General features: G+C 47.4%; 1 protein-coding gene across 9 annotated transcripts in view; it reads left to right on the plus strand.

Moving 5' to 3' along the window:
* The first annotated feature begins 250 nt into the window (after positions 1-250).
* Slc5a11 (solute carrier family 5 member 11) overlaps positions 251-16,505 on the plus strand; it is a 39,807-nt gene continuing 23,552 nt past the window's right edge. For 2 of the 9 annotated variants that reach the window (XM_027948609.2, XM_071605240.1), the window contains exons 1-6: positions 281-394; positions 2,650-2,721; positions 6,342-6,446; positions 7,919-7,978; positions 12,599-12,703; positions 13,441-13,546. In XM_027948609.2, the coding sequence (XP_027804410.2) occupies positions 2,707-2,721; positions 6,342-6,446; positions 7,919-7,978; positions 12,599-12,703; positions 13,441-13,546 (391 nt within the window). In that variant the 5' untranslated portion in view covers positions 281-394; positions 2,650-2,706. Of the gene's footprint in view, positions 395-2,649; positions 2,722-6,341; positions 6,447-7,918; positions 7,979-12,598; positions 12,704-13,440; positions 13,547-15,455; positions 15,537-16,505 lie in introns of those variants that run through there. The other 7 variants (XM_027948607.3, XM_027948611.2, XM_027948606.3 and 4 more) reach the window with 6 other exon arrangements.

The raw sequence follows: 16,505 nt of genomic DNA on the forward strand, positions 1-16,505 counted from the left end.
GACAAACAGATGGATGAATGGATGGATGAGCAGATGGACGAGTGGATGGACGAATGGATGGACGAGTGGATGGACGAATGGATGGACCTGTGGATGGATGGGTGGACGGATGAATGTAGGGACCTTCCTCCAGCGCACATCCCTCCATGTGGATCTTACTCCTCAGATGGCCCCAGGAGGCAGCCTAGAAAGGGAATCTGGGGTCTGACACATCTGCCCTTCGCAGGGTTGAGAAGGCTCATTCAGGACCATGGAGAGCAGCCCCAGCAGCCCCAGCAGCCCGCGGCCTCCGCAGTCGGATCCCCTGGAGGCTTTTCCCCAGAAGAGCCTGGAGCCTGGAGACATCGCGGTGCTGGTGCTTTACTTCATTTTCGTCCTGGCTGTTGGACTCTGGGTAAGCCAGGCCCTGGGGAGGGAGGGAGAAGGGGACACTGGCCTGAAGCCCCGCGTGAACCCTGTGATTTGGGAGATGACGTACTGAGAGGAAGAAACCAGCCCAAGGTCTTCCTCAGGCCTCTAACATTTCAAAAGCACCTTGGCGTTGGCTGTGCCTCGAGCTGGTTAAGCATTTCCCCTCAAGTCATCTCAGGCAACTTGCCCAGGGCCTCTCAGAAGACACTGTGCCCATTTAGCAGACAAAGAAACTGAGTCTCAAAAATTTAAGTTCTTTATTCTGTTAGTAAGTTGGAAGAACTGGAGTTGGAATTCCTATCCACCTTATTTTGAAGCCTATGTTCTTTTTATTTTAATCTAAAAGCTTTTGTTTGTTGGTTTTGTTTGAAGTACTAGGGATAGAACCCAGGGAGGTGAGTTATATCCCCCACCCCGTCTCCTGAGGCAGAGTCTCACTAAATGGCTGAGGCTGACCTTGAACCCAAGATCCTCCTGCCTCAGCCTCCTGAGTTGCTGGGATCACAGGTGTGCGCCACCACACCCAGCAATCTAAAGGAATTTTTTTTTTTTTAAAGGCAAGAGTGGCTCAAAATAAAAATAGCTCAGGACATAAGTATAAAGTCTCCCTGTGACTCTTCCCTGCATAGGAAGCTGCCATTACTGGCTTGTAATCACTGTGTATTAGTGAATTCTTCCAGTTTCTTTATGCAAATCAAAGCCAGTATTAATATGTTTATTGCCCTCTTTCTTAAACAGGAAGTAGCTTTCTGTACTTACTTGTGTTTTACTTTGTTGTTTTTACTTACCACTGTCTCTTCATATCAGTACCTCAAACCTTCCTAATTATCTTTATTCTATTTTAACTAATTATTATTATTATTATTATTATTATTATTATTATTATTATTTGGTACCAGGGAATGAACCCAGGGACACTTGACCACTGAGCCACATCCCTGGCCCTTTTATATATATATTATTTAGAGACAGGGTCTTGCTAAGTTGCCGAGGCTGGCTTTGAACTCGCGATCCCCCTGCCTCGGCCTCCAGAGCCTCTAGGATCACAAGCTCGGCTTCCTCATCCTAAACACTGAACAGCATTAGATGACTCTATTGTCATTTACTTAACCGACTTCCTGCTGAGGGACAGTTGGGTTTTCTCTCACCTCTTACTGTCCAGGTTATAATAAACAAACCTTGTGCACTCATTATTTTGGAGTGTAGACATGATGTAGGATAAATCTCCTAAAATAGGATTCTCAGACTGAAGGAGATATGCATTTGCAGTTATGCTAAATTTGTGTCCAATTAGCATAAATTACCCATCTGCACATATGTACAACAAAGCCTGTTTTATCGTGTCCTCACCAACCAGGTGCTGTCAAACTGACAGAGGAAAATAGTATCTCGATGCATTGTTTTTTGGTTTTTTTCTTTTTAGAAAGAGAGAGAGAATTTTTAATATTTATTTATTATTATTATTTTTTTTTCTGGTGGACACAACATCTTTGTTTGTATGTGGTGCTGAGGATCAAACCCGGGCCGCACGCATGCCAGGCGAGTACGCTACCGCTTGAGCCACATCCCCAGCCCTCAATGCATTGTTAATGTGCACTTATCTCATAATGAAGGAGTCTGGACAGAGATGATGTGTCTAAGAACCATTTTCCTATCTCTGAAATCCATGTTGAAACCTGATTGCCAATGTGACAGTATAAAGAGGTGGGGACTTGAGGAGGTGATTCAGTCGTGAGGGCAGAAACTTCATAAAAGGGATCAGAGGCTTTATAAGAATATCAGGGGAACGAGTTCCCCGTCCCACTCACAGGCTCTGTGAGGACACAGAGGAGGCTCCATTTATGAGTCACGGGTCCTCACCAGACACCGAACCCGTGGGCACCTTGATCTTGAACCTCCCAACCTCCAGAACTACAAGGCACAAGTTTCTGGTGTCTATAAATTACCTCGTCTCTGGCATTTTGTTATAGCAGCATGAATGGGTAGGACTTGAGCCTCACTCAGTCTTTTCCTCTGTCAGACGGTCCTGGTGGCACCCACCTCTCAGGAGTTGGTAAGGATCAAAATGAGCTCATGTCTAGAAGATGCTCAGCATGGAACAGGGAAAGCACTCGGTGAATGCCAACCCTGAAGAGCCAGTGAGGTCCCCGAGTCTGGCCTGCTGGATTCCCTGGGGGCTGTCCCCATGGGGGATGCCGGGAATTGCTAACAGTCTCCCCCCCCTCCTCTCTGTTTCAGTCCACGGTGAAGACCAAAAGAGACACGGTGAAAGGCTACTTCCTGGCTGGAGGGGACATGGTGTGGTGGCCAGTAAGTGCTCTCCAGTCCAGCTAAGTCACTTCCCAAAGAACCTTCCAGGACGGGTGCTCCATCTCGGGCTCTTGGGCTCCATGTTGGCTGAAAGTCACAGTCCAAACTAAAAAGGGCTTGGCGCCAACTCAAATTTATTTAAGCCAAAAGAGGATTTATCGGCTCCTCCAAGGGAACCCTCTACCTGTGGAATGGTTTGGGGTGTGGCTGAATGCAGAGGCTCAGGTGCTGCCCCTGGGACCCAATGACCTGGTTCCTCTGACTATTCTCTGTCTGTCTGTCTGTCTTTCTCTCATCTAAGTTTCTATCTGTCACATAACAGACATACAGAGAAATAGTCCGCCCAACCAAATATGCCTTCTTCTATGGGCACAGGGAACATTCTCCAGGATAAACTGGAGATGCTCAGCTACAAATAAGTCTCGATAAATTTAAAATGACTGAGGCTGGGCGTGGCACGCCTGTCATCCCAGAGGCTCGGGAGGCTGAGGCAGGAGGATGGCAAGTTCAAAGCCAGCCTCAGCAACAGTGAGGCCCTAAGCAACTCAGGGAGACTCTGTCTCTAAATAAAATACAAAATAGGGCTGGGGATGGGGCTCAGTAGTGGAGTGCCCCTGAGTTCAATCCCCAGGACCAAAAAATATATATATGTATTAAAATATTGAAACGAACACAAAGAATATTGTCTATCCATGGTGAAATAAAATTAGAAATCACTAATGGAAGGCAGTTTGGGAGATTCACAAATACGTAGAAATTAAGCAATGCATCCTGAAATAATCAATGGATCTGAGAAGAAATTGTAACAATTTTAGGAAATATTTTGAGAGGATTGAAAGCAAAAGCACTACCCAAAGTTATGAGATGCAGCTAAAGCATTTCTTAGAGGCAAATTCATATTGCAATGCCCAGTTGTTGTTTTTTTTTTTTTTTTTTTTTAAAGAAAAAAGACGCCGAACCAATTACTTAGCCTTTCACATTAAGTAGAAAAAGAAAAGCAAACTAAATCCAACGCAAGCAGAAGGAAGGAAGCAATAAAAGAGTGGAGAAAGATGAAGTCGAGGCTAGAAAATCATCAGAGAAATCAACAATAGCAAAGGTAGAGCCAGGTGCCGTGGCGCACGCCTGTCATCCCAGCAGCTGGGGGAGGCTGAGGCAGGAGGGTTACAAGTTCAAAGCCAGCCTCAGCGACTTAGTGAGACCCTGTCTTTAAATAAAAAATAAAAAGAGGGCTGGGGCTGTAGCTCAGAGGTAGAGCACTTGTCTAGCACACGTGAGGCACTGGGTTCGATCCCCAGCACCACATAAAAAATAAACAAATAAAATAAAGGCATGCTGTCCACCTACAACTACAAAAAATTTTAAAAATATATATAATAAATAAAATAAAAAGAGCTGGGTATGTGGCTCAGTGGTTAAGCACCTCTGAGTTCAATCCCCAGTATAAAAAAGAAAAAAAAATTGGTTCTTGCAAAGGTTCATAAAACTGACCACCTCCTAGCGAGGTGGTCAGTTTTATGAACACAAAGAAGAGAAGGTACAAACTATTAAAATCAGGGATTTAAGAGGTGGTGCTACTACCAATACTAAAGAAAAATTTAAAACATAATTATAAGGAGACTCTGTGAACAGTTATGCCAAAAATAAAAAATTAGAAAATCTAGGTGACATGGAAAAAAATCCCTAGAAAGACACCAAGTCCCCAAAGTGACTCAAGGAGAAATGAAAAGCCTGGTTGTCCTCGTGCAAGGTGGAGACATTGTATGAGCAACTATAAAACTTCCCGGGAAGAGAAGCCCCAAGCAGAGGACTTCCAAGTGAATTCTTGCCAAAGTTGGGAGAGGAATTAGCACCGATCCTTCACAAAGTCCTCCCAGAGATAGGGGGACACTTTCTAACTCCTCCTGCAAGACCAATGTTAACCAGGAGATCACACCAGATCTCCCAAGAAAAGAGAAGCTACAGATAAGTATTTCTATTGAATATACTCAAAGGCTCTCAGCACTCCAAATCCAGCAGCACATAAAAATGACTGCACACCGTGACCAAGTGAGATTGACCCTAGAAATGAAAATTTGGTCTGATTTACCAAAAGTCACTCAAGGTAAGATGCTGTATCATCCAAGAAGTGGCAAAACCCTCCCGATCCCTGCGACAGATGCAGGAAAGGCATTTGGCAGAATCTAAAACCCTTCTATGTTGAAACTTCCAAAAAAAAAATACTAGAAATAGAAGGAAACTTCCTTAATTTAATAAAGGACATTACAAAGACACACCACAGCTAACGAGCCCAAGAGTGAAAGATGGAGTATCCCCCTAAGATTAGGAACCAGACAAAGATTTTTCTGTTTGTTGTTGCAGTAGGGATTGATCCCAGGGATTCTTTACCACTGAGCCACATCACCAGCACTTTTTATTTACTAAGACAGGATATTTTGAGACGGGGTCTTGCTAAGGTGCTTAGGGTCTCACTAATTTGCTGAGACTGGCCTCAAATTGCAATCCTCCTGCCTCAGCCTCCTGAGTCTCTGGGATTACAGGCATGCCCTTATGACACTTTCAACATTTTGCCAGAGGTCCTAGCCAGGGAAATTTGCAATTTGAAAAAGAAGTAGTCACCCTGATTGAAGAGGAAAGCATAAATCTCTCTCAATTTGCATACAGTATGATCTTGCACATAGAAACTAAGTAACCCACAAAATGCTACTAGAGGTTATAAATGAGTCAGTAAGACTGCAGAATATAAGATCAGTGTTGAAAGTCCATTGCATTTTAGCCGGGCACAGTGGTGCATGCCTGAAATCTTAGCAGCTGGGGAGGCTGAGACAGGAGGATCGCAAGTTCAAAGCCAGCCTCAGAAATTGAGTAAGGCCCTAAGCAACTCAGTGATGTCCTGTCTCAAAATAAAATATAAAAAGGGCTGGGGATGTGGCTCAGGGGTTAAGCATCCCTGAGTCAAACCCTGGCACACACAAAAAAAAGAAGTCCATTGTGATTTTATATACTAGTAATGAATAATCTGAAAATGAAATTAGGAGAATAATTCCATTAACAATGGTAACAATGGCATCAAAAATAAAATACATTTGATAACAGGTGGGTAATACACACTGCAAACATCATTAGACAAGTTAAAGAACTAATGGACTGAAAAGACACCCTGTCAGAGCCAAGGGCTGTCCCGTCCAATCAGCAGAGAGCAGTGTCTGGAATCAGGGAGTACAGTCTTGGCCACTTTGTCCCAGAAGGAGGGTTGGTGATGTGAGCAGCAGGGGGTGAGGAGTCATCAGGCTCCGGATTCTCATCAGGAAGCATTTAAATCAGTGCCTGTCATTCTCCCCTCCCCGCCAAGGACGCTGCGCACCGTTGTTCAAGCTGTGCACTGTGTACCTCTAGGGGGCGCAATTCAACCTGTAGGCGTTGGAGGTGAGGTGTGCCTGTTTAACCATTTCTGATAGGTGGATGCAAAAGAGCTGGGAGGGGGGGGGTCTTTTTCTAATTTGAACAAAGATGCCGGAGAAGGGTGGGGTCTCTTTCTCCTCTTTATTTGCCTTGGTCCCTTTGGAACCTGGACAGAACTGGTTCTTGGCTGCACCATCTGATCCATGTGTCCCCCGCAGGTGGGCGCGTCCTTGTTCGCCAGCAATGTCGGAAGTGGACATTTCCTTGGTCTGGCGGGGTCAGGGGCTGCTGTGGGTATCTCGGTCACTGCTTATGAGCTGAATGTAAGTATTTCACCCATGACAGGCACCTGGCCTCTACCTGGTGGGGGCACCTGGGGAGAAGTCGTGAATGCCCTGCACTTTATTTTATTGACTTCATTGTTTGGTACCAGGGATTGAACCCAGGGGTGCTTAACCACTGAGCCACATCCCCAGGCCTTTTAAAAAATTGTTTATTTGGAGGCAGGGTTTTTTTTTTGCTAAGTTGCTTAGGGCCTCGCTAAGTTGCTGAGGCTGGCTTTGAACTTGCCATCCTCCTGCCTCAGCCTCCAGAGCCGCTGGGATAACAGGCGTGTGCCACCGATGCACTTTAAAAAGCAGAACAGTACTTTTTGAAAACAGGAACAGGAGGCTCAAGGGTCCTCCATCAGCAAACCTCCCTTGGGTCTGTGAGCCTCAGATGTCCCTGCCTTTGCTTGGTGACTCCAACAATAGAGATTTGGAGAAGACGATTCAGAATCCCTCCCTCTCAGATGCAGGAAAAGGATGATGTCAGGGGACATCAGTTGTCCATCACAAAAATCATATGGCTCAATGGTAATTGTTTTTTGGGTTTTTTTTTTTTTAACCCTCGAGATACTCATGAGAAGACACATTTCTACACAGCAGAATTCACACTGGATTATTTTTCCTGGGAAGCGACCTTGTGTTTATTAATGATGACCTTCATTTCATCATGACTAACATTTTTAAAATGCTTACTGTATGCCAGGCTCCGACCTCAGTATGCTGCATATACTATCACATTATGAAATTCAATTACAGACTAGAACCCGAATACTTGGGTTCACATCCTGGTTTCAATGTTTATAAGCTCTGTGACCCTGGGCAAGTTACTTAACCTCTCTGAGCCTCGTAGAGCCACTGAGCTACATCTCCAACCTGGACTGTCTAAGAAACAGTTTCTGAAGTCGCTTCCTCGTCTCTACTTGCCACCTAGAGACATTAAGAGAATTAAGTGAATTAATAAGTGAATTAATGCTTATAAAGGCTGAAGAGAAATTCCTGGCATATAGTAATTGCTTAGTAAATGTCATCTCGCCGATTTCCCTGCAGCAAAATAGTGAGGTGCTGTTTTTCTCATTTCACAATTGAGCAGACTGAGTCTCAGTAAGTCTCCAGCATCCCCAGCCAGGCATGAGCGTGTCCAGTCTTTGAGCCCAGGTCTGCCTCAGCCACTGCCAAGGAGACAGGAAGAACAACTGGATGCACGGGCTGGGGGGGGGACATTCAGGCTACACAAAACTAGAGGGCGTCACAAAGGCTTCTACTTCCACTCTTCCCTTCCCTCCTTAATTCTCTTCTCCATTTTTTAAAAATGGAAAGCCGAAGGCCAGGGAAGGTGAACCATGCAGCAAATAAGACACAAAATGAGGTGGAGTTCAGGTCAGGTTCCCTCAGGGTGCAGAGAGACATCTGGATCGGCACCTTGTTGGGAGCTGGGAGTCAACTTCTGCCTGTGTTTTTTTGGGCAGGGCTTATTTTCTGTGTTGATGTTGTCTTGGATCTTCCTCCCCATCTACATCGCTGGGCAGGTGAGTCTGAGGAGCTTCGGGTGGGATGGGATGGGAAGACACTCTGGGGGAAATGCTGGGCTGCCCTTCCCTGTCCTCGGGCCCATGGACATCCATAAGAGGTCCCAGCTCTGGGGAGGGATGAGGCACAGGTGAGGGCACTGGGACCCCTGAGCAGCTCTGACCTCATAATCCACATCTTAAGGTGCACATGGGGTGCTCAGGGGCTGGAAAGAATTGGGCTCAGAATTGTTTTAATGCCAAAACACAAATAATAATAATAATAAAATCTCTTCAGGTGTGGTGACTCACGCCTATAATCTCAGTGACTAGGGAGGCTGAGGCAGGAGGATCTCGAGTTCAAAGCCAGCCTCAGCAAAAGTGAGGCCCTAAGCAACTCAGTGAGAGCCTGTCTCTAAATAAAATACAAAACAGGGCTGGGGATGTGGCTCGGTGGTCGAGTGCCCCTGAGTTCAATCCCTGGTACCAAAAAAAAGAAGAAGAAGAAGAACACCTGAAGTTTAATGTCCCCTTGGAGCCTTAGAAGGACCACGGGCCTCCCTCTCAGCCTCAAGTAATCACTTCCTGACTTTTCTTTGCAGTTTTTATTGCACCTACCTGAACAATATCATTTGATCGAGCTTTTATCTATAATCACATATAAATTGAATCAGGGGTAGCATATTTTATTTTTTTAAGTAATGCATTGTACTGACGCATAATAGTTGAATTCATTTTGACAAAATCATATGTGCATGGAACATGATCTACTCTGTTTCCGTCCCTGGTCCCCCTCCTTTTCCCTCCCTCCTCCCTCCCCCTCTTCTCCATCTCTTACTTTTCTGGCACTTTACCACTGAGCCACATCCCCAGCCCTTTTGTATTTCTTATTTTTTATATTTAGAGACAGGGTCTTGTTAAGTTGCTTAGGGCCTCGATAAGTTGTGGAGGCTGGCCTTGAACTTGCAATCCTCCTGCCTCAGCCTCCTGAGCCGCTGGGAGGACAGGCGTGAGCCACCACGCTGGGCCATTTACCTATTTTTGATTGGTGTTTTATAAACACTCATGGAGGTAGAATTCATTGTGGTGTGTTCATATGTGCCCATGTCAGGATTTTGTTCAATTCACTCAGGCTTTCCTCCCCTTTCCTGTCCCTCCTCCCTCCCTCTCCACCTTCTACTCCACTGATGTCCCTGGAGGGTACCGATTCTTTCCGCGTGTTAATTTTCATTACTGTGTATTTCGTTGGGATTCTGAAGTATGACTCCACCCTGATGTATTTAACCATTCTGCAGGTCATAGACATCCGGGACTTCCCAGTGTCCAGTTATGATGGGCACTGCTGTGGGATTTGAACCCCTGTGTCTTGATTTGACACATGCACTGCTGGGGAGACTCTCCCTGTTCTCCCTACGAGTGGAATGGCCGTGGCCACTGGATGTTTATCTTGGGGTTTACAAGATGCTACCAAATTTTCTCCCAGAGAGATTCCCCTTACTCCAAAGCTCCACATCCTTGCTGATATTTGGGTCTTCTGACTTCAAAGTCCCTGAGCGAGTGCACTTGGTAACTCACTGGGCTTTTAATCGACAATTCTCTCGATGTACCCTCTGGCCATTTGACTTTCCTCTTTGGAAATTGCTATAACTTGTTGCCATCCTTCAGATCTGGACTGTTCCCCAAGGATCCAGAGGATAAAGGCTTGGTGCCCAGCCAGGTGCTCTTGGGAGGTGGGGGGAACTTCAAGAGGCAGAGCGTGGTGGGAGGTCGTGGGTCTTGGGGAAATACTCTCGGGGGCACTGTGGGACCCCACAGAGGGTAGTCACATTGATCCTGTCTTTCACATCTTTTTTTTTTTTAATCTTGTCATATCACAAAGGCATAAAGATATTCTCCCACGTATACAAGAGGAAGAGTCTCTTGCTCTTCTCTTTGGCCACGTGGTGAGCAGTTTGGTTCCATCACGCTCTCCCACCGTGATGTGCTGCCTCAGGTCCAGAGAAATGGAGCCAACCAATCCTGGGCCAAACCAAGAACCCAAACTTAAGTGTGAGCCACAACAAGCCTCTTCTTTTTATAAAAGGACTATCTTGGATATCTGTTATAATGACAGGAAGTCTGGGACTTTTGCCCATTTTTCTATTAGGTTATGTGTCTTGTTTTATTGATTTGTTCTCATTCTTCATAAATTCTAGAAATAAGTCCTTAGGATGGTTGTGTGTTAACAAATATCTTTTTTTTTTCCTACTCGATTCGCTTTCATACAGTACCTTTCAATAAGCAGGTCTCAATTTTACTGTAGCCACATTGATCCTGTCTTTCATATCTTGTTTTTTTTTAATCTTGTCATATCACAAAGGCATAAAGATATTCTCCCACGTATACTTTTTTCTAGAACTTTCCACCTCCACCCAGAATTCATTTTTGCCTACCATATTTGGAGAATAGGATCCTGCAAATATTGCCCACTAAGGCAATTACAGACTAATTTGATTAATGAACGTGCAAAACAAGCTGTGCTCTCAGGGGCCACCCATCTCTCCACTCATTTCCATTATTTTGTACATTTTTCCAAATCCTATTCATCCTTCAGATTTTTAGATCAAGCATCAATTCTTCCAGGAAACCCTTTCTGAGCTCCCCCTCCGCTTAAATCTCCTCCTCTGTTGGTTTTCTCAGGTTGCTGTTTTGCATTTGCTTGTGTGATTATCAATCTGACTTTTCCACGAGACCAGGGTTCTCAGCCTTGGTACCAGTGATGTTTGGGGCTGGGTCATTCTTTGTCGTGTGTGTGTGTGTGTGTGTGTGTGTGTGTGTGTGTGTGGCGGGTCGTGGGGGAGTTCTGTGCATTCCAGGATGTTGAACAGCATCTCTGGTCTCTATCCTGGGCTGCCAGTAGGTTGACCCCAAATTGTGACAGCCAGAATGTTTCCAATCAGTGCCAAAAACTCCCTGGGGGGTGTGTGTGAAAACTCTTGCCTGGTTGAGAATCATTGCACTGGACTGCTGTGTCTCTCCCAGGAGGGTGGGGCCATCTGTTTTCTCCTACTGTCTAGAATACTGTCAGGCAGGTGGCAGATGCCTTGTCCCCTCTCTGTCTCCTGTCTACCCCTCTCCTCTCTCCCTCTTCTCTCTCTCCTCTCTCTCACTCTCTCTCCCCCCCTCCCCCCCTTCTCCCCCACCCCCACCTGGCTTGCCGGCCAGTTGTCCTTCCTGTCCTCCACCCTCAGCCTGGGCCCAGCCTCCCCCTCCAGCTGCCTCCCACCTCTCCCCAGAATCTGCTCCCTAGACCTGGCAAAAGTCTACGGTAGAGCCATTTCCCAAAAATTTGGAACACGGTGATTCTTGGGGCGGTTCTAGGTATTGGTCCTGGGCTCCTACTCTGAGTCACATAGTGAAGTCATTTCCTTCCCATTATCTTTCAGGTTTTTTAAATTATTTTTAAAATAAGTTTTATTTTTATTGACACATCATGATCACACGTGTCTCTGGAGTGCAGGGTATGTGTGATGTCTTGGTACATGAACACGTTGTAAAATGCTTCATTACAGGAACTCGGGGGCAAAGTCTCACGTCTTATCATTCAACAGCTCTCCCTCTGTCTCCCTCTCCTTGTCAAGAAAGAATGAGTAGGTGGGCGAGACTCAGGAGGCTGAGGCAGGAGAATTGCAAGTTCAAGGCCAGCCTCAGCAAACAACTTAGTGAGACTGTCTCAAACTAAAAAATTAAAAGGATTGGGAGTGTAGCTCAGTGGTAAACCACTCTTGGGTTAAACGCCCAGTACAAAAAAAAAATTCTTTGATGTACAACAATAATTTGCCAGAAGAGAATAGAAACTAAATGATCCCTATCATTCCTATATTTATTTTTGAGGGTTCCCTTAAATTTAGGACTGGGGATTTTTGTTGTTTATTTTTATTTTTGGTACTGGGAATCGAATTCAGGGGGCTTAATAACCACTGAGCCACGTCCCCAGCCCCCTTTTTAAAAAATATTTCACTTACAATGAGTTGCTCGGGGCCTCACTGAGTTGCTGAGGCTGGCTTTGATCTCACGACCCTCCTGCTTCTGCCTCCGGAGCCTTTGGGATTACAGGTGTGCACCATCTCACCTGGCTCTTAGGTCTGCTTTTCTATTACAGAAATGATTTAAAGTAAGTTTATGTAAATAAGAAAATGTGTCGATTAGAAAAAAAATGTTAAATAAAAAATAATCCTGGCTGGGCGCAGGGGCACATGCCTGCAATCCCAGCTACCTGGGACCCTGAGGAGGATCACGGGGGTCAGCCTGGGCAAATTAGCAAGACCCTTTCTCAAGTTAAAAAATAAAAAGCTGGTGGTAGAGGGTCCCCGGGCTCGGTCCCCAACACTGCCCAAACAGAACAGGCTCCGGCCACCGTAGGAGGGGCACTCCATATGGGGATGTGACAGTGGGGTACACATCCCTGCACAGAACCCCCACTCCTCCACTCTCTGGGCCCCTTTACCCTTCTTCCTTCTTCAGTGTCCCGTTAAGAATCCCAAGAAGACCCTCCGAGAGTCTGGCTTTGGGGCAGGGCGGGCATGGACAGGGCTGGTGGCTGGGGGACCTGGTGTCCAGAGCCAGCTGGAGGTCAAAGCTGGGCTCCCACCGGCTCCCCAGGTCACCACGATGCCAGAGTACCTGCGGAAGCGCTTTGGGGGCAGCAGGATCTCCATCACCCTGGCCGTGATCTACCTGTTCATGTACATCTTCACCAAGATATCGGTAAGGGGGTGGGGGGGACGCGGCCTGGCCTGGCCCCGCAGCAAGGCGGGAAGATGGGTCACAGCCCATCTCGGGGCTGTCCCCTCCCCATCTGCCTTCCCCCTCTCAGTTTCAGGGGAGTTAGAAGAGGCTGGGGGACAGGACAGGCTGAGGGAGGGAGGAAGCCTTCTCCACCCGACACCCAGCCGCAGTCTCTCTGGGTTTCTTTGAGAGTCAGGGAATGGAACTGCCAGAGCCCCCCGGCCCTTGGCTGGGACCCCGCTCTTCCTCCTGGTCAGGCCGTGATTAGCTCTTCATCAGAGGCACGGAGGGCAAGCTGGACGTGCCCACCCTGACCTCTGGATGGGCAGATCGCCTGGACAGCGGCCACACAGACGTGCAACCTCGGGGGGCACGTGGGCTCAGCAGGCCTGGCTCGTCCCAGCCGCTGGGGTGGGGAGGACGTGCCCCAGGTAGGGGACCAGGGGACGCAGAAGGAGTTCCCCTGGAACCAAAGAGCTCCAGGCTCAAAGGACAGACTCGGGATCCCTTCTAGAATGTTCCTTTGCAAACTCTTGAGAACGTCCAGCTGCTGCGAAGCCTTGCAGGGAAGTCACATCTCAGAAGGGGCTCACCGGTGAGAGAAAGGGGGTTGGCATTTCAGAAGGTTTCTGCTGACCCTGGAGAAACTGTGCTGCAATGTCCATCCCTTCATCCCCGCGTCCCTTCGCTCATCTGTCACACTCTTGTCCCCGCAGGTGGACATGTATGCGGGCGCCATCTTCATCCAGCAGTCTCTGCACCTGGACCTCTACCTCTCGGTGGTGGGGCTCCTGGCCATCACGGCTCTGTACACCGTTGCAGGTACGACCGAGCAAGGGGTGGTGCCCGGAGAGGTGGGAGGGGCTTCTGGTGTCCCAGGGTGTGGGGACCCTGAAACCTCACTCCACACCCCTGTAGGATGGATCTTGGCCCTGACCTAAGGAAAGGGGGTTGCCAACTAAGAAAAAAAAATTTTTAAATGCAACATACACACTGTTTTTTTGTTCCACGAACCCCAGAACTATTTGTTGAGGACCTACTAAGTGCTGAGTATGGGTATTCACATGCAGAATACGAGGCTGGGTATTTAACTCTTGCAATTCTGGAGCCTTGAGATTGGCCGCTTTATCTTCCCTGCCCCCAGATGTGTGTCCTAGGAAAGTTGCCGAGCACATAGTAGGGCCTTGACTGTTTTTGAATGTTTACCTTCTCATCTGCTCCAGCTTCACCTTCTCTGCTTCCTGCTGGTACAGTAGAATTCACTCCACAAATGTGCATCTGTACACACACACATACACACAACTGATGTGTAAAAGAAAGATTTTCACACCTACTATGTGCTGGACATTATCCTAAGAATTAGGGCATAGAAATAAGCAAGAGAGACAAAAATCTCTACCCCAGAGGAACTTACATCCTAAGCATAAAATAGCAAATGTTTGCCGGGCACAGTGGGTCATGTCTGTAACCCCAGCATCTCGGGAGGCTGAAGCAGGAGGATCACAAGTTCAAAGCCAGCCTCAGAAACTTAATGCGGCCCTAAGCAACTCAGTGACACTCTGTCTCTAAATAAAATATCAAAAGGGCTGAGGATGGGGCTCAGTGGTTAAGTGCCCCTGAGTTCCATCCCGGGTACCAAAAAAAAAAAAAAAAAAAACCGCAAATGCTCAATTCACAGTAACCTCCTAGAAATGAGGGTGGGTTTAAGTGACACTAAACTTTAGTTTCTCAATAAGTTCAGGTGGATTCATCAGAGGGCAGCAGAAAAGGGAGGCCAGAAGCCAGCCTCCTCCACTTGTCAGTGGGCTGGGCTTTTGCTGATCTGGAGGCGGAGTCAGGGAGAAAGCCACGCCCACACGCAGGGTTGGTTTGGGGATCACACACCGACCCTGCCCTCTAGTAGACAGGTGCAAACCAGGCAGTGTCCTTTCCCTAGGACAGAGTGAGGAACAGGTGCTGATGGCTTGCCACCGTGACGTCATTGCACAGATTAGCCTTTGCAGTGCGCAGTGGAATCCTCTCAGGCAGACCACCTTGACCCTGTTCAGAAAGCCTAGGGGTCTCTGAATGCCTGGTCCTCACCTCCCTTTCCCGACGTTAGAAATAAAGCTGTTCAGAGCTTGGGGACCGCGGTGCAGGCATCAGTTCCTGGGTGGTGTGAGGTCACTTCCTGCTGTGCCAACACACACCCACCCTGCAGGGACTTCCCCCAACTGGCTTCTCATTTCCTGCACCTTCATGGCTCACCTGGGTGGTCGCTCTGCTGGCCTTGCCTTCACTGATGGGGAGTTAGACGGCACCCTGAAGGCTGGTGGGACCAAGATGGCCCTCACATGGGGGGTGGGCAGCAGGGGCAGCCGGCTGGGCGGCCCCTCCAGATGGCCACCACCCTCCACTAGGTGAGACTGGGCTGCGTAAAGCTGCTGCTCTCAGGGCAGAGTGAGAACCAAAGCCACAGGGCTCCTGTAGGGCCAGGCTTGGAGCCGCACAGTGTCACTTCTAGCAAGATCAGAGCAAGTCACAGGGCCATCTTCTCCTCCGCATAAAAGGAGCAGCAACTTCCCACCGCAGAATGTGCACGCACACCGGGAAGAGTTAGGGTACCGTCTTTGCAATCAGCCAGACTTAGGAAGTCTCCGGTCAGTTCTTGACCTTCCGGGTTCCCTCAGGGACCTGGGGGAACTCCTCCCCATCAGGGCACCTGGTCCTCACCTAGTGATCGCCCCCCCAGGTGGCCTGGCGGCGGTGATCTACACGGACACTCTGCAGACTGTGATCATGCTCCTGGGCGCACTCATCCTGATGGGCTACAGTAAGTGGGTCCTGCTGTCACTCGGGGGGGGGGGGGGGGGGGGGATGACAGCACACTATGATGTCATGGGGGCTTTGCCTGAGACAGGGTTATTTTGGATAAAAGAGGATTGTGTTATCATGGAAATTTCTGGATTTAAAAAAGAAATATTCTTAGTTGTAGATGGACACAAGACCTTTATTTTATTTATTTTTATGTGGTGCTGAGGATCGAAGCTAGGGTCTCACATGTGCCAGGCAAACGCTCCACCTCTGAGCCACAGCCTCAGCCCTTTTCTGTTTAGTTTTGTTTTTTTAAGTAAAAATTAATATCCCTTCCTATGTGGATATGGATAAAACTATGAAAGGGTGACTCTTTCTTACAGAGGAATTCTGATAGATCAACATAGATGAGATGGAGGAAATAGAAAATCACCCTTGGCTCACCAGAGTAATCACTGTTGCCGGTATTATCCAGGCTCCGTGGTCCAGTTAGCAGGTGAAAGTTCATGAAGACATAGATATTCACAGAATATTAAAGTACAGCACCGGAGCTGGGCACAGCGGCACACACCTGTAATCCCAGCGACTCGGGAGGCTGAGGCAGGAGGATCACAAGTTCAAAGCCAGCCTCAGCAACTTGGTGAGAAAGAAGAAAAAAGAAAGAAAGAAAAATATTGCACCTGGCATAGTTGTTAGTTACAAAAGGAAAAATAGTCAGTATACAGTGAAGGAAACTGGCACACACCAGCGTAACTAAGTGATCAAGGTTAAGACCCGCAAGGATAAGACATATTAGTACTACGTACCTCCTGATCCTGAGCACAGCACATCAACTCTGTGCCATTCTTTTGTTGGTGGTATTGTTCCTGGGGATTGAATCTAGGAGCACTCTACTATTGAGCCACATCCCCAGCCCTTTTCATTTTTTTATTTTTTTTTTTTTTTTAATTTTGAGACAGCGTGTCACTAAATTGTAGAGGCTGGCCTC

The sequence above is a fragment of the Marmota flaviventris genome, chromosome 19 (assembly GCF_047511675.1).
Source record: "Marmota flaviventris isolate mMarFla1 chromosome 19, mMarFla1.hap1, whole genome shotgun sequence".
Taxonomy (NCBI): domain Eukaryota; kingdom Metazoa; phylum Chordata; class Mammalia; order Rodentia; family Sciuridae; genus Marmota; species Marmota flaviventris.